Source organism: Ovis aries, chromosome 20 (genome assembly GCF_016772045.2).
Source record: "Ovis aries strain OAR_USU_Benz2616 breed Rambouillet chromosome 20, ARS-UI_Ramb_v3.0, whole genome shotgun sequence".
Taxonomy (NCBI): Eukaryota; Metazoa; Chordata; class Mammalia; order Artiodactyla; family Bovidae; genus Ovis; species Ovis aries.
Genome location: NC_056073.1, coordinates 15,424,797 through 15,444,348, shown reverse-complemented (window position 1 = coordinate 15,444,348; position 19,552 = coordinate 15,424,797). Strand labels below are relative to the sequence as shown.

The 19,552-nt window shown below is 56.0% G+C and overlaps 1 protein-coding gene across 5 annotated transcripts in view; it reads right to left on the bottom strand.

Annotated features, from left to right (window-relative positions):
- The window catches only part of FOXP4 (forkhead box P4), a 51,518-nt gene that overhangs the window by 9,671 nt on the left and 22,295 nt on the right, over positions 1-19,552 (bottom strand). For 3 of the 5 annotated variants that reach the window (XM_027959210.3, XM_027959212.3, XM_060403625.1), the window contains exons 3-9: positions 11,209-11,304; positions 4,683-4,805; positions 4,082-4,168; positions 2,375-2,522; positions 2,023-2,236; positions 1,686-1,790; positions 886-973 (exon numbers count right to left, since the gene is read on the bottom strand). In XM_027959210.3, the coding sequence (XP_027815011.1) occupies positions 886-973; positions 1,686-1,790; positions 2,023-2,236; positions 2,375-2,522; positions 4,082-4,168; positions 4,683-4,805; positions 11,209-11,304 (861 nt within the window). The remainder of the gene's footprint in view (positions 1-885; positions 974-1,685; positions 1,791-2,022; positions 2,237-2,374; positions 2,523-4,081; positions 4,169-4,682; positions 4,806-11,208; positions 11,305-19,552) is intronic. The other 2 variants (XM_027959211.3, XM_027959213.3) reach the window with 1 other exon arrangement.

The following is a 19,552-nucleotide window of genomic DNA, read 5'->3' as shown; positions in this document are numbered from 1 at the left end:
GCCGCTGCCCGTCAGTGCCCACTTCTCCTCAACAGCACACGCCTTTTCTCCCCATCAAGGGCAGAGGCTGTGGCTGAAGTTCAGTGGCACTTGTGTGTGAGGGTGCCCTCACACACTGAATGGGGATACAGGAATGGACGGATGATTCATTCACCCCTATTCATAAATTCAACGGATCTTTCACAACCATCCTCTCACGCCAAGGTGCTCTGCTGGGTACTGGAAGGCAGTGGGTAAACACTGGTTGGCTGCCTCAGGGACTGTCCCGAGTAGCCTCCAAAGTATTCCAGGCTGTAGAGCGTGGACTCTGGAGCCAGACTGCTCTGGTCCTAATCCCAGCTCTGCTACCGACTGGCTGAGTGACCAGAGGCAAGCTACTGCACCTCTGTGTGCCTCTGTTTATGGCTGTAAAGTGGGCATAGCATCTTCCCAGGTGGCGCACTGGTAAAGAATCTGCCTGCTAACGCAAAAAACACAAAGGGACACAGGTTCGATCCCTGAGTCAAGATGCCCTGGCGTAGGAAATGGCTACCCACTCCAATTCTTGCCTGGAAAATTCCATGGGCTAGGACTCTGGTGGCAGAGAGTTGGTTACGACTGCGCACACACAAAGCAGGCATAATAATAGGACCCACCATATATCACTCAGAGAATCCCTTGAGTCACCTAGGTGTTTAGCATAGCACAAACAGGTACTCAACATGTTAGCTATTCCTGTTTATTTTTGTTGTTTTTATCAGTATGCATCTCTTTGGGACCTCCTAGCAGAGTGGCCCCCAACCCTGGCTCCCCCCTCAGAATCCAACTGTGTTCACAGACCTTGAGAACCTAAGATGACCCTTCCAGGAGCCCCCCGCGCCCTGCCCCCACAGCTTGGGGCCACACCTGGATCTCCAGCTGCTGCACCACCTGCATCTGCACACGGCACTGGGCCGTGCTCCGGTCGTCCAGGGCGTGCTCCGTGTTGAGGTGTCTTCCGGTGGGGAGGAGGGGGCGGACAAGAGAAAGTTGGCCCTGGTCGTCTTGCTGTCACCACCCTCCCCTCCCCTCCTCTAATCCCGCCCACGGCCTGGAGAGCAGACAGACCATGACATACAAAGAAGGGAACCAGACAAAAAAAAAAACAGGGCCACGGAGGAAGCCCGCCTTCTCGTCAGCCTCCTTTGATGTCTTTGCTAAAATCCCAGCTACAGAGAGATCTAATTGCAAATGAACTAATTAAGTAAACCTCTGACGAAGCGTGAAAACAATTTGTTTGACCCTGATGCTGCAAGGGTCTGGGAGACAGCGGAGTTAATCAGTCAGTGACAGAGCCTGGCACGGCTGTGGCAGCTGGCCGCCTGCTGCCAGCCGCCTGTCCGCCAGGCCCAGAGGCCGTCTCTAGGCCGTCACTCGGGGATGGGCCTGGGGGAAGCTGGGGAGGGCGGTGGGAGAAGGTCTCTCCTCCTCACACCCCCACCCTGCTGGGCTTCAGCTGCCTGGAGACTGGGAACTGGGGACAAGGGACAGGGCAGGGAGGCTGCTGGACCAGGAACACAGATTGGGCGGGGGGGCGGGTAGGTGCGATGAGGGAGTTGATGGTGCAGAGAAGGAATGAGGCCCCGCCCCCTGGGGTGAGGACACAGGACACTTGGGTAAGTTGGGTGGCAGGCTGGGGGACAAAGGAGAGGGGTGGTGACACCTACTTGATAAACTGGCCCAGGTCTTCACACAGGGTCTCACAGCCTGGCCACTTGCACTCTCCATGTCCGTACAGGGGGTGGGAGCCAGGCGTCTCCTCGTGGGAGGAGCTGCAAGGACAGGGAGGAGACGGGGGTCAGGGACCCTGAACACACCAGCAGCCTGGGTCCTGCGCAGCCCCAGCTTCCCTACGGATGAGGTTTCAGTCCCTAATACAGGTTCCCCAGAGGCCGAGCACAGTTTTGTGTGCCCCGGGAGAAGCCCCCAACTATGGCAGCCCTCGGGGTCAAAGCCAGTCCCCAGGCAGGTGTGCAGTGCTTCCTCCCGGCCCAAGCCCCATACCTGTCTCTCCGAGGTGTGAGCACAGTGGGCTGTCCGTTGGGCAGGGTGTGGTGGGAGAGGGGAGGTGAGACTTTGGGGGGGGCGGCGAACGAGGTAGCGGTAGTGGCCGTGCCGGTGAGGTCCAGCCCCTCCTGCTTTACGCTGTCCTCGGCGGGCTGCCCGGGGGCACCCTCGCCCTTCCACAGCTGGGGCAGGTCCGTGGGGCACACAGCTGCTGCAGGGCAGAGAGGGGAGGCCGGTGGGGCCCCAGGAACACAGGAGGCCCCCTGCTGCAGCTGGCTCCTGGGAGCCCTTGGGGGCAAGCGAGGGCAGTGGGGCTGGGGCTGGGGCTGGGTGGGGGCTGGGTACTCACCTTGCGGGAGGGTCTGCAGGGGCCCTGAGGCTTGGCTGGGCTGCAGGCTGACCAGCCCCTGTCTCTGCAGGTTGAGCAGGTGCTGCTGCTGCAACTGTTGCATCTGCAGGAGCTGCTGCTGGAAGGCCAGCTGCTTGTTCCCCAGGGCCTGGTGGGGGGCCCGCGGGGGCGGGCAGAGAGGGGTCCCCTCAGCCTCGGGCGTGCCGTCTGGTCCCCATCCCACAGCCACCCCCTCCCAGGGCCTGTCGGCCCCCGGAGCTGTCGTGGTGGCGTCCGCCGCTGCAGCCTCCCTGCTCCCAGCCCAGCTTCCATAGGGCTGCATGCTGCCTCGCGGTAAACACGCCTGCACGCACGCACGCAGGCGCGCAAACACACACACACACAGCCAGACCCAGACACGCAGCACGACGCCCTCCCTGCTCCCGCCTCCCTCCTTCCACGGCTTCAGCTCCCGCACCACAGCTGTGCTCGCCTTGGGGGGGCGGGGGGCTCGCATCACAATGATGGATGAACCTGTCAGACTCAGGGGGCCACTCCTGCTTGGCGGGCACCCTTCCCACATGCCCGGGGTGCCCCCCTTCTGCTCTGAGGAGGGGGCCTTCTCCCCTCCAGCTCCTCTCCTCTCTTGCTTCTTAGATACAGAGAATCCAGGAGTCTGATGGGACTTTAACAGATCAGCATCGACAGGTCACCAGACAGGGGAACAGACACATTGCTGCTGCCCAGGTGCCCGCCAGCCGCCCGCACTTGCTTGTTCTGCTCTTGCTGGCTCTCTCTTCCCTGCCCTGCCCCCTGATCTCCCTACCAGGCCCCCTGCCCCCCGATTCAGTACTTCACGCAAGCACTAGCGAGTCAGTCTGTCAGTAAGTCTCTTCTAAAGGCCCAGGAGCCAAGCAAGTCCTGGGTGCTTAGGAGGCAGGGATGGCTGGGCCCACCCGCCCTGGAGGTGGGAGGATGAGGGGGGGTTGCTTCTCAGTAAACCCACTCTAGAGACAATGCAGAGAGTGTAACAAATACAACACCTCTGATGGGGAGGCTGAGGCTGGGAGGGAATGACTGGGCGACAGCAAGGCAGCTCCTGGGAAGAGGCAACTCAGAACATGGCTGTGTGTGGGTGGCAGGAACGGGGCGTGGGGTAGGGGCAGGGGGTTGGGGGTGGTACAGGGCCTGGTGTGGAACCTTAGGAGGCACTGTGGCACAAAGAGGGAGAGTGATGTGGGCCGAGGGGTCCCCTGGAGAGGCAGCACAGGATGCTACAGGATGTGACAGGACTTGGAATAGAGCTAAAGAGACTGAAAGATTCTCAGGACCAGGCCTGGAGGGCTGAGGTGCTGGGTCACTGAGATGAGGAGGCAGGAAGAGGGCCAGACCACGAGGCAGCCTGTCCTGAACGAGGACACTCACACATTGACACATGCGTGCTCAGATACCCAGGGCTCAGCACATCTGCTCTCCTCATCCCACAACACGAAGCAAGGAGAAGAGGACTGAACGGGGTTGAGGGGAGATGGAGGAATGTGCCTCCACCCCCCCGCCCCCGGCCGCAACCCCCTCCCCAGCCTCTCCTGATATTTCTACTGTTCCCACAAAGCAATTCTCTCCCAACCACTCTGGGATGCCCAGCCTCTGGCCAGGACGGGGTTGAAGTGGCGGGTGAAGGGCAGGCGTCCTTTGAAGGGCATGTCCTGCCCTGCCCAAGCCCCTCACCTCTTTGGGTTGCTGCTTCCCGGCCTGCTGTTGGGTGAGGAGTTGGAGGTGGAGCTGCTCTTGCTGCTTCTTGTAATATTCCTGCAGCTGGGGATGGATAGCAGGGCGGGAGGGGGTTAGCGCTGGCCGGGACTGCTGACCCCAAGGCAGCACCAGCCCTCTCAGGACTGGGCTGCTGAAAGACAGATGGCCCAGCAGGGAGGGCTGCCCTGCCCTCCCCGGTCTGCAGTCTGCATGGAGAGAGCTTCCCTGAGTAGAGCCAGGACTGAGAGGGGCAAGGGGAGCCTCCCCCACACTCCATGCCCTCCCTCTCCCTTAGGTCAGGAAAAGGTGGGGGATGTTCTCTGTCCCTCCCTTCGGGTTTGGAGATACAGGTGGGGCCAGCAGGCTGTGAGGGTGTAGGGGGTGGGGGGTCTGCTGTGGGAGAGGCCTGACCTCTGACCTCTCCCCAGCTGTCCTGGAAGAAGGCAGGTCAGTCTGGCCTGAGCAGTCTCTCTGGTTTCTGACACTGCTGTGGCCCTTGGTGATGTTGCTAGTAAACAGGGTGGGAGTGGGGAGGCCAGAACACCCTGCCCTTCCCTCAGCCTGGGGGCAGACTCACCTGCTGGATCATGAGTGCTTGCTGCTGCTGGAGCAAGGCCTGCAGCTGGGGGGGCGACAGGATCTGCTGCATCTGCTGGGGGGTGAGCATCTGGGACGACATCATGGCCACTGACACGGGCACCTGCGGGATGGGCCGAGTCAGACCCTCACCTCCACCCCCACCCCACGGAGGCCCCCACCCAGGGCCTCGCCCCTAGCAGGGCAGAGTGGCTGCAGAGTGAGCAGCCTTGGGTTCACATTCTGGCTCTGCCACCTGCTAGCCGTGTCTCCGGACAAGTGACTCACCTCCTTCATTCTTGGTTTTCTTTCTTCTTAGAAAACAAACATTTTTTGGCCATAGAACCTGTGGGATCTTAGTTCCCCAAGCGAGGATAGAACCCGTGCCCCCTGCATGGAACTGCGGAGTCTTAATCACTGAACCACCAGTGAAGTCCCTATTCTTGGTTTTCTTGTCTCTGAAATAGCGACAGTCTTGGAAGTAGCGACAGTGGCTGCCTCTTAAGGTTATAACAGGGGCTAAGGACCTAATACTTAGAACAAAGCCTGCAGATGTGCTGTGCTTAGTCGCTCAGTTGTGTCCAACTCTTTGCAACCTCATGGACTGTAGCCCCCAGGGTCCTCTGTCCATGGGGATTCTCCAGGCAATAATACTGGAGTGGGTTGCCATGCCCCTCCTCCAGGGGATCTTCCCAACCCAAGGATTAAACCCAGGTCTCCCGCATTGCAGGTGAATTCTTTACCATCTGAACCACCACAGGGAAGCTCTTATATGCAGTTCTTGGTGTGAGAAGATTAGAACCTAGTGACACTGGTCAATAGAACCCATGCTTTGCAGGATTTCCCCCACAACCACCAAGTGATGGGGAGGGGCAGTATGTAGCCACTGCCAACTCCTAATCAGTGTGTTCTGACAACAGGACCCACAAGGTGGGCCTGGCTAGGAGGGCAGCCTGCAGCCACAGGAAGGTTTCAAAATGCCCACATGGCACTAGGATCTGGACTTTGGCCCAGCTCACATCCATGTCATGTACTCCAGCCCATCTGCCTAAACGGCCTGGAGCTGATGCCCAGGGAGCACGGTAGTGCCATCCTGGGTGAGTGGATGGAAATCCAGAGGTCCAAGTGGGGTGGAAATACCAGGCAGGGGCACAGGGAGGCAGGCCACTGCTCCTTGCTGGGCACTGAACTTGCCATGTGACCTCTTGGCAAGTCACTGGCCGTCTCCAGAATCTCCCATAAAACAGGGATCGGACTGTGAGAGATGCCTCCATCCTGCTGGAACATGCATGGTTTTCAAACAGGGCAGCTTTCTGTCCCCCGCCCTGGGTGAGGCCTCTCTAGGAGGCCCAGAGAATCCAGCTACAGGCAGAAGATTCAGGGAAAAGCAGTACCATTATTCTTTCCCCCAGTTCCCACCTCCCCTGAAATCCCCAAGCTGGGCATTCATATCCAGGGTAGTCCAAGTGGCAACACTGTCTTGTTGCCCTGCTTTAGCAGGAGAGGTGTCCCGACCAGCCCATCGGCCACCCCCATCAGTTTTCAAGGCCTATGTGGTCAAGACTCTGATCTCCTGCCTCTCTCCCCAGCCCCAGCACAGCCCCAGCAGAGCTGGCACTCAGTGTAAGTTTATGCTTCCCTGAGCTGAGTTACCATCCCCTGCAGATCAACTTTGGGGCAGGGAGGGAGGGGAGCTGGCGGCCCAGTCCAGGAGGAGTGTCCTGCAGAGACTTGTCCTGGTCAGGACAGGACAGGTTATGTCCCCAGAGGACTCCTGGGCCCTTTTACCTTTCCCCAGCCTCATGGGTACGGCAGAAGAGGAGGAGGTGGTTCCACTCAGGATCCCTGGCAGAGGCTGGGCTCAGCCTGAAGCCACCAGTGAGGTTATCCCCAGGCAGACAGGGGACATGCAGGGGACTGAGGGACAGCAACAAGTCTCACCACTCCCACCCCATAGGCAGTGGCCGAGCCACAGCCCTGGGCTCCCCTCCTCTACCTAAGCCATCTCTGTGCAAACATCCCTGGAAGGGGCACCTTGCTTTTTAGCCACGGTCACACCGGGTGAATGAGGGTGCCCCAAGTGCAGGGTTGGAATTCATGCCCAGGTCTGTGTGCTCCATAGTTCCCGCTGTGCCCAGGTCCTGCACTGCCTGCCCCATCCGAGCAGCTCTTGAGAAGGGCTGGGAGAATGAGCAGAAATGGAACCATCCAGAGAGCTGAAGGGGTCAAAAAGGTTGGAGATTCCAACGCCCAACCTCCCTCTTTATAGCTGTCACTGGGGAAGACAGGGAAAAGTCAGGCTGCAGGGCTGTTCTGGTCCCCATCCCTGGAGGGGCCTGCGGTGGGGGGCAGACCACGGCACAGACCCACCCCGCCTTGCAGAGCCAGCCTGTATCCTTTGCTGGGTGATCCCAAAAAGGTAGTGATGAGCTCAGAGTCATGGATTTCTGAGTCAGGTGACCCAGGTTCTTGTCCCTGACACTGACTGTCTTTTGAAATCCCTTAAGCTTCCTTTTCTGCATCCACTAACTGGGGTCAGGCAGGCCTGCCTTCCCTGCTTCACAGGACTACTCAAGAGGAAGCTGTTGGCAACTGATAATGTACCAGGCTAAGCCCTGTATGTGCATCATCTCCCTGAATTTTCATAGCCACCCTGGGAAGAGGGCACCATCACGGTCATCATTTTATAGATGAGAAAACTGAGGCCTAGAGGGACAATGGGAAAAGGGGTAAGTGGAAGTTATTTGTGTGTCATGAAACTCTACACAAACATAAAGACAATTACTTTTGAAAACCCTCTGGCTTTTCCATTTTCCCTCTGTCCCCCCACTCCTCCACGAGTGCACCCCAGCACTTGGGCCCCAGGAGCATTACACGGTAAGGGTCACTTGAGACCAGAGTTCTGGCCCTCCCATGCTCATGGCTGTGGGGATTGACCTAGAGCAGATGGCCAGGGCTCCGGCCAGGAACACTGAGCCCAGACACCCGGGAGGTCTTTCCAGGCACCAGGACTGTGAGTCACTGCAAGTGGCCTGCAGGAAAGGATGCGGCATTTCCTTCCTTGGGGCTTTCCTACTTGGAGGCAGGGGAATGGAAGAGATGACCTTGGAAGGCCTCCCCAGCCTCTGCTGTTCCTGCCAACTGGCCGAGCAGCTGGCTGGAGAGGTGGCTGCAGCAATCTGGACGGATTACCTTGTGTGTACTCGTCTCTAAGGTGGCCCAGCAGGGTCAAGAAAGGTCAGTGAGGTGGCTGCTGCTTGCTGATCTCCTAGACTGCCTAAACCCATCCCTTCCCTTCCCGCCCCTTGGGGGTTCTGAGAACTGAACTGGAGCTCCCCTGGTGTCCCCAATGACCCCCCTCACCAGGCTGGGATGTGTCAGGATGGGCATCGTCAGCGAGTCAGCTCGGCAAGGCCAGTGAGTCACCATCTGGAGGGCGGCCAGGGCAGCTAAATGCTTACAAAAGCCCTGGCAGTGTGAGCCCTGGGCAAAATGCCGCCAGCTGCCTCCAGCCCCGCCCTCAGCGACCCTGCTTAGGCTCGGGGCCCTCCAACCACCATACATGTGGTATGCTGGGCTGGGAGGGGCAGAGATGGCACCTGACACAGAAGAGGCTCATTTGGAGGCTGAAATGGATACAATTTGGTGCCAGAATCAAGGACCCAAACTCAACCTCTTTTAAATGGGTGAGTGGGGAGACTAGGCCAAGGTTGCAAATAACCCTTGAGAATAACCAGAGAGTAGTTCTCAGTCCTGGCTGGAGCTGCAGCAAGAAAGATTGTGGTGAGACACCAAGAAGAACTTCAAGGAATGGCAAGGGGGCTGAGAAGATGAGACAGTGGCTGGCTTAGCTAAGGGGCTGCCCCAACCACCCTTCTGAAGAAACTCCTAGCTACCTGTACTGCCTTCTGTGAGTGACTCTCCCTGCTTGGGGCCCAGACCCAAACCAAGCAATCTCTAGGCTGGAGTTGGAGACCTAACCTGGCATTAGAAACTCTTGTGAAGCTGGCTCTGAGAGAGGGGTGGTAAACACAGCTTGGGGGTGAGCCGGCAGGTGATCCTGCCTTGAGTTGGGGACTACTGGGAAAGCGGCTGCCACTGAGCTGCCTGACTCACCTTATTCAAACTCCAGATTGACATAATGCACTCTCCTGGGTCCTCCCACCAGCTGTGAGATCACAGAAAAACTGTTTCCAGGCCCTGGACCTCACTAGGGGTCAGAAGCCCCACTTCCTTGAAAACTGAACCTGAGCATGAGGAGGAGAGGCAAGGAGGGTGTCCAGGTTTGGAGGAGGAGGATCATTGGCTGGGACCCCAGGCTCCTGGAGAAGTTCAGACATGGCCCTAAGAACCCCCATCTCCAGCAGCCCAGAGAACCATCAGGCCACGCCTCTGTACCGGGGACTCTGGTTCACTACTGTAGCATGTGACAACATCACAATGCAGGCAGGAAAGTGTGTGTTCTGGAGCTAGTTGTTTGGCTTCAAATCCTGGCTTGGCCCCTTGTTAGCTGTGTGTCTTTGACCATGTTTCTTAACCTCTCTGGGCCTGAGTGGCTTCATCTGCAAAACGGAGCTAATAACAGCATCTGTCTCCTAGGATGGTGAAGATAAAATGGGATGATATTTGTAAACTACCTGTGTCTACCCCATGGTAAGCACCGTGTAAATGTCGTCAGTTTAGGAAGCACTGAGTAAGTGTTTGTTGAGTGACCTCTCTCACTGTTGGCAGTGGGGGTGGTTTCCTAAGGAGGATTCCACAGCGTCCCTTCTTTTCTCGGTCCTTCCAACTACCATCCAGCTCCTTCCTCTTACTGGGTCAACAGACCCTCTCTGGATTGGGGAACATTCCAACCGTTCCCCAGCTGACTCCTCCCTGATTTTAGAAGATGGTATTGGCTGGACCAGGGGCTTCCCAGGTGGCACAGCGTAAAGACTCCACTTGCAAATGCAGGAGCCACGGGGGACCTGGGTTCAGATCTCTAAGTTGGGAAGATCCCCTGGAGGAGGAAACGGGAACCCACTCCAGAATTCTTGCTTGAAAAATCCCTTGGACAGAGGAGCCTGGCGGGCTACAGTCCATGAGTCGGACATGACTGAGCATGCAAGCTATTCTAAAAGCAGTAGGCTGGGCCTAGGGGAGAAAACTCAGAACAGACTCAGCACAGTAGCCTGAGGGCTACTTCAGACCCAAGGAGTATATGGGGGTGGGAGGGGGCGTGGAGAATGAAAGTGTTAGTCACTTAGTTGTGTCCAACTCTTTGCAATCCCATGGATTAGAGCCCATGAGGCTTCTCTGTCCGTGGGATTCTCCAGGCAAGAATACTGGAGTGGGTAGCCATTCCCTTCTCCAGGGGATCTTCTTGACCCAGGGATTGAACCCAGGTCTCCTACATTGCAGGCAGATGGCGGGGGGATGGTGGGGGCGGGGGGGGGGGGGCATTCCCTAGTTTAAACAGACCCAGTTTTGACACTACAGGAGACAGGAGACCCTTATACTTCATTCCCATCAGCTCTCCGGATTCTGTCCTCCCCTCCCCCGCCCAGGCCACTACCCCTCTGTGCCCGGCTCCTCCCCCCTGAGAGATGTCTCATTGGATTGGAGGCTTTTAGAAGAGGGCCACTGTCTGGCACCTTTAACTTCTTGACTGCACTTACATAAAACACAGATCTGCGTTCAGAGCCCCAGGACAAAACCTAGGCCTGGGTCCTTGTCCAGGCACCCAGTACCCCATCCCTGCCCTGCCCTTCTTGTCCCCCCTTCCTTCCCTCAGCACCCCACCCCCCAAGGCTCCAGCTTTGCTCACCCTTCCTCCCTTAGATAAACTTCCTTTCAAAGCCCCGCTTAATCCTCTCCCCAATTCGGAGTGCCCTCCCCTCCCAGCAAAGAGGGGTGGGGAGAGCGAGGAAGCTTGGTGGCTGGGCCCGGCGATGGGGAGGGGGGTGGGCTGCCCACGGAGCTGTGACCCACCCCGACTCAGACTGCAATTCTCCCAAGTTCTTTGTGACACAAAAGGTAAACAGAAGGCCTGGCTTACCCCCGCCCCCAACCCCATCTCCCCTCCCCCAGCCGGCCAGATGGGCCAGCACACTGGGGGGAAGGGAGAGGGGGAAAAAAGGGCAGATTGTGCAAAGGAAAACAAAAGAGACAGAGAGACATCAAGAGACAGGAAACGTGGGGAGACAGAGGGTTGGTGGGTGAGAGACGAGGTAGGGGGAGGGCTGGGCGTGGTGGCCTCAGCGAGTGAGAGAGCTGGGGAGAGGAGGGACAGGCTGAGTGACCCAGAAGTGCTGGGGAGAGACCAGAGGCGGTGGGCAGAGAGATGCAGAAGAGGAGGGCTGAATCAGACTCAGACTCTGAGCCGACTGGCTTGGGGGGGAAGGTCAGGTGCAGACGGGAGGGCAGCGTTTCTCCACCCACCCGGCAGTGACTGTGGCTCCCACTGGGAAGTTGCCCACTCTCTGGCACTGGGGATGGGCCAGAGCACTTCTCCAGCGGGTCCTCCCCTCCCTCGGTGTCCTCCTCACCTGCACAGCAGAGGCCGACTGTTTGCTGTCGTTGTTCCCTGGGGAGCTGAGGCCCGAGGCCTGCTGCAGCAGGAACTGCCGGGCCACCTGGAGAGCCTGCAAGACAGGGGTGCATCAGTGTTCCAGCAGCTCTAGGGGACATTTGGAGAGAATGAAGGGGAGGAGGTCAGGTTCACGTGGAAGGTCGTGGGAATGAAAGTGAAGAAGGAATTCATAGGGCCTGACTCCATCTTAGGCCTGTTCATGCTGATCATGCTCGGCCACCTTTCCAATGGACTCTGAACTCTTTGTTTAGTGCCTATGAAAACAACAACAGAAGGATAAGATCCCCTCCAGACAGGGGAACCTTGAAGAGCGTATCTAGGTTACTCATCGCCTAAGAGAAACCATACACTAGATCACCCCTTCCTCCAGACAGGCCATAAATTTTTCTGTATCTATCGGAGTGTAACCTCAGGTTTATTGATTATTGGCTAATTGTTTGTTTGAGCACATGAGCACATAGCATGTGAATGATGGGGTTTTGGGGATTGTATTTTCCTTGGTTTATGTAAGTCTCAAGGAATTTGGAGTGGTGGGTTCAGACACATGCACATGGGATATAAAAGATTTTCACAAATGCTGGTCGGGGTCCTTGGCTAAGAGGAGACTCTGCCTTGGGCCTGCCGGTGTAATAAACTGCACTCCACTATCTGCATTGTCCTGAGTGAGTTTGTTTCCCAGAACACGTGCCTACAACAAGAGGGTCACGGGGTCCACCTGGGCTTGTGGAGAAAGCTAGGAGTCACTGAGAGAAGCTACCAGGCTTTGAGGATCAGAGCCTGTAGGGACTCACTCTGGAACTGTTGGGACTCAATGAGGGCAGTGGTACAGAATCCGCCTGCCAATGCAGGGAACGTGGATTCAATCCCTGGGTTGTGAAGACCCCCTGGAGTAGGAAATGGTAACCCACTCTAGTATTTTCCAGTATTGCCGGAAAATTCCATGGACAGAAGGGCCTGGAGGGCAGTCCATGGGGTCCCAAAGAGTTGGACATGACCGAGCACATAACACACGTGTCAATGGGGGAGCAAACGGAAGGGTGGGTGGTCAAACAATGATCCAGGAGAAAGTATTAACATTAACAGAGATTATTTGTCGAGCATCTACTACAAACATGTCAGGCACTTTACAGGGACAATCTCATTTGATCCTCTCCTGGGAAGGTGTGAGGTAGGGATTATCAGACCCATTTTACAGATAAGAAAACTGAGTCTCCAGGAAGTTAAGTAAAATGCCCAAGGTCACATAACTCAGAAGCATCAGAGCTAGGATTTGAGGCCAAGAAGCCTGGCTCCCAAGCCATCTGTCTTACTAGGTGGTCAGTCTGAGGGCTCACGGGAATATCACCCACTTGAAGTCAGAGCACACAGTTGGGTGGATGAGGGTCTGAGCACTGCATGGCTTTACGAGTCCAGGGCGGTCTGGGCCCAGGACATCATGGCACTTGGGGAATTGAACTAAATCCTGAAGGGAGTGTGAACTATCAGTGAGGCCAAGGTGGCTCAGACTGGACTCTGAGGTGGTGGGATCATGGGATCATGGGAATGGGAAGCGCACAGTTTGCAGGAGGAGCATCTCTGGCTAGTCAGTGGGTAAGGGAGGTGGGCAGATGGGCAGTGAGTGGGAAGTTGAGCAGGAGAGGTCTGGTAGGAAGGGAGGGCTCAGGAAGTTCTCTGCAAGGTCTGCCAAGCCCTCCATCCCTGCCCCTCACCCACACCCCCTCCCACTCCAGGTCAGTAGGGGGTACAGAGGCTGGGGGTACAGGACTAGTTTTGAATCCACATTCCAGAAGCAAAAAGTCTGTCTGTCCCCAGGTTCCTCGAAGACCTCCTCAGGGCCTGGAGTGGTCGTGTCCAGGCTCTGGCATCAGGCAGACCTGAGTGTGAAGTCCAGCTGTGCCACCGCCCCCACCACCCCCGTGGGGTGATCATGGGCAAGTTATCCCCTCTCCTTGCATCGAGACCTCCTGCTCTGCAAACCTGGGCCACCACCCAGCTCCGAAACACGTGGGGGATGGGGGTGTTAAAGGACCAGTGCTTGGCACACAGCTGGCATTCTCAGGATCTGCTCCTTTCCCTTCTGAATCTCTCCACCTTCCTCTTTGTCACCTCCTCCAGCCTCTCCCCAGCACACCTACTAAATGAATCCACCTGTGGCCCCCTCGCACATATGCCCACACAAACCCTTGTCTACCCTCATGTGGACTTCCACTCCCATGCCCACTGCAAGCTGAGCCCCACCAAGGCGGCTCTGAAAGAGAGGGTATGGATGCATGCATACCTCCCCCGGCCCCCACTGCAAACACTCAGGGAGCCCACTGTGTACCAAGCGTAAAGGCACACCCCCTTCGCAGCCCTTTCATTGAACAGCTGAGCCTCCCGGAGGCTTAAATCTAGTTCACCTTAGGACAGCATCTAAACACACCCTGGTGTTTATGGGAACGTGTCCCTGGGAAGAACTGGAATCCAGATTAGCATGGCCCTCAGCAGCGCTTCAGATCCTAGACCTCCCCCATGCCCTTCTTTCTGCAGACCTCAGCCTGGAGAAGTGGCCCAGGGGTGCTTCTCTTCAAGACACACATCAGAAAGTAGAAATCTGACCTGAGTCAAGGGCTCTGAGAGGCTGTGGGAGGAGATGTGGGGTGGGGAGAGGAAAGGAGGTGGCCGAGTTGTCATCAGGAAGGGTCTCTGCTTCTATGTGCCTCATTTCTAGGGACCACCCCCCAGGTCTAGTGACACAAGCTAGACAGATGCTCTATGTCCTCCAAAGGTAGATATGGGGTAGGAAGGTCAGGGGTCAGGAGCTGGCAGCCCAGGTGACCCAGAGGAGACGCTGGTCAGGGTGGGGGGAGGATGCACCCCAGATCTCTAGTAGGAACAGAGGAGCCTCATGGGAAGGATTTCCAGGGGAAGTTGTGGGGGGCACGCTGATCAGTCTCCTGGTGGGGGGGGAGTGGCCTGGGGGGGTTGAATTCACTCCCCACTCTCCTACTTTGTGGGCCCCTGGAGCATGAAATTACAAGACTTACAGGGAAAAAAATGACAGGGCCTTACAATCTCATTCCTGTGAGAACTCCCTGAGGCAGGCCCTCATCACCGCACCGCTCCGCCCCCCGCCCCATCTCCACTTCCCCTACTCCTACCACTCTGAGCTTTCCTCCCGTTAGGCCTGGTGAGATTCTAGGCCTGGCCAGAGCGTCACCTCCTCTGACCTCCCAGCTTTCCCCACACTCCTTCTTCTGGTTTCCAGTGTGCCCCGGACTGTGCTAGGTGCTGGGGAAACAAGAGAAACAGAACATGGACTGTCCCAGAGCGGCGATGGGCGCCAGAGCCCAGGGGTGGTGGCAGCGCTGACTGGAGTCTGGAAGGGCAGGCTCACCAGGACTCAGCAGGAGGGTGAAGGGAGAAAGCATAGCGACCCCCACCCAATGGGCAACAGAAATGGACAGCAAGTCTGGGGACCTTGAAACCACTTCCAGGACAGAAAATCAAGCTGTGTTGGGGGTAAGCAGGCAGAGAGGCTGGAGAGCCTCCGGGGTTTGTTCCTCCGGGCACTTCATTGATTCCTCCTTTACTCACTCGTTCACTTTCACGGCCCCTTGCCTCGTTACTGGCTTGGAGAAGATTGAGGGGTGACAGAGGAGATGGGGGAGGCCACAGTGGGCAGCACATGCTCATTTCATGGACTTTGTTTACAGCCCAGCCCCAACACCCGACCCAGTGAGGGACCTGGTTCCACCTATAGCTGCCCAGGAGTGGGTGATGATGGGTGGACAGGGGTTGGAGGCCCAAGCTCCCCTCCCCAGATGTCCTGGTCACTTATGCTTAGTGCACTGTGATACTGCTTCATCCTCACCCCCATCTGGACCCCTAGCCAGGGGTGGTGCTCCAGGAGGAGAAGGGCGGGCCAGGAGAGGCCCTTTGGCCCAGGAAGTCCTCCCCCAGGGTGGTCATCCATGGGATCAGGTAGGTCTGAGACTTCCTAAAGCCCCGTCCGACTCACAGTCACCACCCTGGCACTACAGGCGTAAGTCTACCCTGCCCGCCTCAGCTAGGGCCTGATACATCACTGCAGACTGCCCACCTCTGAGACACGTGGGAAATGACACCCCCCCGCCAACCTTGACAAATGCAGCCCCACCTTCTCTGCTGATGACGACCAGGTCCTGGCCTCCTTGAAAACAGAGACATTGTTAAATGGATCTGTGGGTTCCTGCCCCGGTCACCAGCACCTGGCAGACACCCTTGGGAAATGCACTTGAGTCTAGGCTGAACAGGGAAGGCAGGCCCAGAATGACACAGAGCTCAGGAGCCAGCATGTGAACAGGGCCTGGCAGTTTTCAAAGCACTTCTACATTTGGGTGAAGCTTCCCAACCTTGAGCTAGACAGGGCAGGTGTCACTGGCTTCATTTGACAGACAAGGAAATTGAGGCCCAGGGTCCCATAGCTAGGAAGTGGAGTTCAGACACCTCCAACTGCCCAGCCCCCCTCAACCCCATGGAGAGATCATCGTGATCTCATGCACAGTCTGGTGAGGCCTACAAATGTGCCTTCCCCGAAGTCTTGGGAGCTTGCAGCTGTCTAGATGTGAAGGGGAGGTACAGCTGGATGAAAGCGGGGAAAGACCAAAAAAACAATCTCCCCAGGAGGAAAGTGGGCTCAGTTTCCCCTCCCTGCAGGCCAGAGATACCCAGATACATCTTTTGGTGGAAAGAGGCATTTAGGATCCCATCAGGGTCGGAAATTCCCTGGAGGTCCAATGGTTAAGACTCTGTGTTTCCACTGCAGGGGAGCAAGGGTTTGATTCTGGGGCTGGGAACTAAGATCTCACAAGCCACGTGGTACAGCCAAAAAAAAAAAAATCCCACCAGGGAGAAGGCATGGAGGGTTCAGGGAGCAATAGGAAATTGGGAACCATTTGGCCTTTTCAAGCTTATTTTCCGTCTCCCTCCACCCCTCAGACTGAAAACCAAATGCTCAGCTCTGTGGTTTGGGAATTAAGGTCTAGTTTTCCTCTCAAGCAGGCAGCACTGGTTCTTTCAGTGCCTGAACCCTGGTCAAAGGGATCTGGATCTAAATCCTGGCTCTACCATCTACTGAACGACCTTGGCTAAGTCCTGCTCTGAGCCTCAGTTTCTTCCTCTGTAAAATGGGAATAACCCTGTAGTCAGCTCAGAGGTTTGTTGTGAAGAATACATGAGACAGTGTGCGTGCAGTACTCAGCACAGTGCGACCCCAGCAGGTCCTGGATGGACGTTAACTCCTGTGATGGTGATTATTAATCTTTTACCTTCCCAGGCAGCTCCTGATCATTTGCCCACTGCCACCAGAAGGACTTGTGAACCAACTCCTCTTCCATCTACACCCACCCCACTCCCCCCTCAAGCCTAAGAACTCAGTCTCGCTAATGAAGCCGAACTCTCCTCCCCCTACTGCCCATTCAGAAGTCATTAGCAGGATCTCCACAATTAGGAACAAATGGTTTATAACGGATGGCACCCAGGGAGGGCCATGAGGATGGAGGGGAATGAAGCTAGTGCTTGGAGGGCAACAGGGAGCTACTAGGAAAAGAAAAACAAGTCCTGGGGCAGAAGGGTCTCTCATCTACGGGATGAGACCACACCCTCATTTCTGTCTGGGAGAATTCAGGGAAGGACCAGTGACCTCTGTGCAGAGGTCAGGTGCAGGGATGTTTACCAGTTCTTTCTCCAAGCTAGAGGATTCCAGGTCTGCGTTGGGGTCCCAGGCTTGCTGTGTGCGTGTGCGTGTCCATGTGTGTGTGAGGACGTGGTGCTCAGGAAGACAAGCTTGAAGGACTGAACTTTGAGAACAGAGCAGAATCACACAGATCACAGAACTGGTGAGCTGGAGGGTTAGAGGGTTATCTAGTCTGGTGTTTTCCAAAGTGCTGGCCTGGCCATGATCTAATGGTGGGTCATAGAATATCAATTGAGAAGGTCAAAAACAAGGAAAAAATACACACACACATGAAAATATCAGAGTTAATACATAAGCATAAGCATTGTTTCATAAAACTGCGCTGCTGCTCCAAACAAAAGGTATTTCTTACAACAGATTCCAGCAAAAATATCTGCAAAACACTGATGTAGTTCACTTTATCGATAAGGAAATGGAAATTCAGAGACAGGCAGTGAAGTGCCCAGAGTCACACAGCAGCTGAAGCAGAACCTGAATCCCCTGGGCCTGACATGGGCTCTGAACAGGGGAAGTGCGCCAGGAGGTGGGCAGGCAGGATGGAGGACCCCCGGGAATTAAAACTCTGGTTTAATTCCAATGGTGGTGAAGGGCAGCCAAAATAAACAAAACTGAAACTTTTGTTTGCATCTAGCTAATTTTGGCAAAATTGGGATCTCAACTGTCTGGATAGTTTCAACTGAGAGCTGGCTAGATTTAGAGGAAAGGGCCCTAGAAGGGTGTTTAGGGGGCCAGCCCACCCCAAACCTGAAAAGCCCTCCCAGAAAGGCCTATCACCTGATCACCTGTCCCCCTGGAACATGACTTTTGATTCCTTTATCCATAATTCAGGGGGTATTTATGAAGTCCCGCAGGACACCCACACTGTCCTAGACACTGGGGACACGGTGTGTTTGCTTTAACTGGGCTCACATCCTAATAAAATGAGACAGACGCTGTAACACAATGAAGCGAGCTGTGAGATAGTGGCCATGTTGTGCAGGACGGTGGGATGGTTACTTAGGTTGTACGGCCAGGGAGGACCCCTCCGAGGACACACTGAGGATGAGGGGGCTACTCTTTCAGGGGACGGATATACGACTGGAAGGAGCTGGTACAAGAGTCCAGAAGCAGGTGTAAGGCTGGAGCGTTATGAACCAAAAAGGCCAGTGTGGCCAAGCTTCCAAGGAAGTCTCAGGAATGAGTGGCAGCCAGATCACAGGGATGCTGGTTTTTTATTGCATTCTATATTCGAGGAAAAATTGCTGGAGAATTTTAAGCAAGAACGGCTGTAATCTTTGAGAGCAGATACCTAACCCACTGCTAGTAAACAGTAGGTACCTAATAAGTACTTGTTGACTGGTACAGGAAACCTCTGTCTACTCCTTGAAATACAAGTCCTCTGGGACCAGAGTGTGGAGGGAAAGAGGACAGGGAGAAGGGTCAGCAGTCAGGGGTCCCAACCACCAAGGGTGCTGACCTGGGGAGATCCAGGCTCTCCACCAGCCAGGCTTTGTCCTCCAGCAAAGAGACATAAAAATGAAATTACGCAGAGAAGGAGGGGCATGGAGGATCGGGGAGAGGAGACCATAAAACCCCCGAAGTGATTCTACACCTTTTTCCCTTGGAAAAAAAAAAAAAAAGCTTTTTGGGTAAGGCTGTAAATTTTTTTTACACCAACCTCGTAAAAATGACATCGGCACATTCTCAAATTAGAACCATTAAAATGAAAACCAGCAACGCAGATACAGGCAGGCCCACGTAGGTGGGAGACACACAGCCCAGTTTCAGGACCCCTTCCCCAACAAGTGTGTTGAGAATGCGACCCCTCCAAGGAAGATGATTAACACAAGAACCCACCACGGCCCAGAAGGGCAAGGTCCTCCCTAGAGGCTGGCCCTCCCCTCCATTCTTGCCCCAGAGGCATGGGTGCAGCCTCTCGGGGCCAAAACCAGCTCCCCAGGAAGGTCCAACAGTGGCGTCCGGAAGGAACTGAAGCACTGTGGGCTGAGGGTTGCGGGGTGGTGGCGCTTCCCCTCCTAGACATGTCCCAGTAACTGGAGTTCTCTGGAAGTGGGTCTGCTCCCAGGTCTGGGTTCAGGGCCACTGTGAACCCAGCCACTGCCCTCATGCTAGCCACCCTGCAGGGGCCCTAAGAGTGAGGTTTGGAGTGGGGGCTGTGCGGGGCATACGGTTCCCTCCCCACCGACTCCCACTGGGGCTCCCTCAGGAGAACACCTAGCTGACCCACTGAGAGGGGGTCCTGGGATGTGCCCACCTGGCTTCAGTCCTTCACCCTTAGAAGAGGAAACACTCACCTTCTTCCCCCTCAATTCTCCCCAAACTCCTTATCAGTAAGGACAAGAACTCTGGTATAAAAGGGAGATGAAAGAGGTGGGGTGGGAGGGTGGGAGGAGGGGGTCTCAGAATTCCACAGCAGAAGGGAAGCCTGAGGGTACAGTGGGCAGTCTCCTTCCTAGTCCCAAGGAAGCAGGGGCCTGGGGACACCCCTCCTCTACCTTTCTCTCCCCTCTTAGGGAAACTTCCTTTCCTGTCGGACCAGGAGGCAGACATGCAAAACAGGGGGGCCTTTGGCTTAGTTACCCAG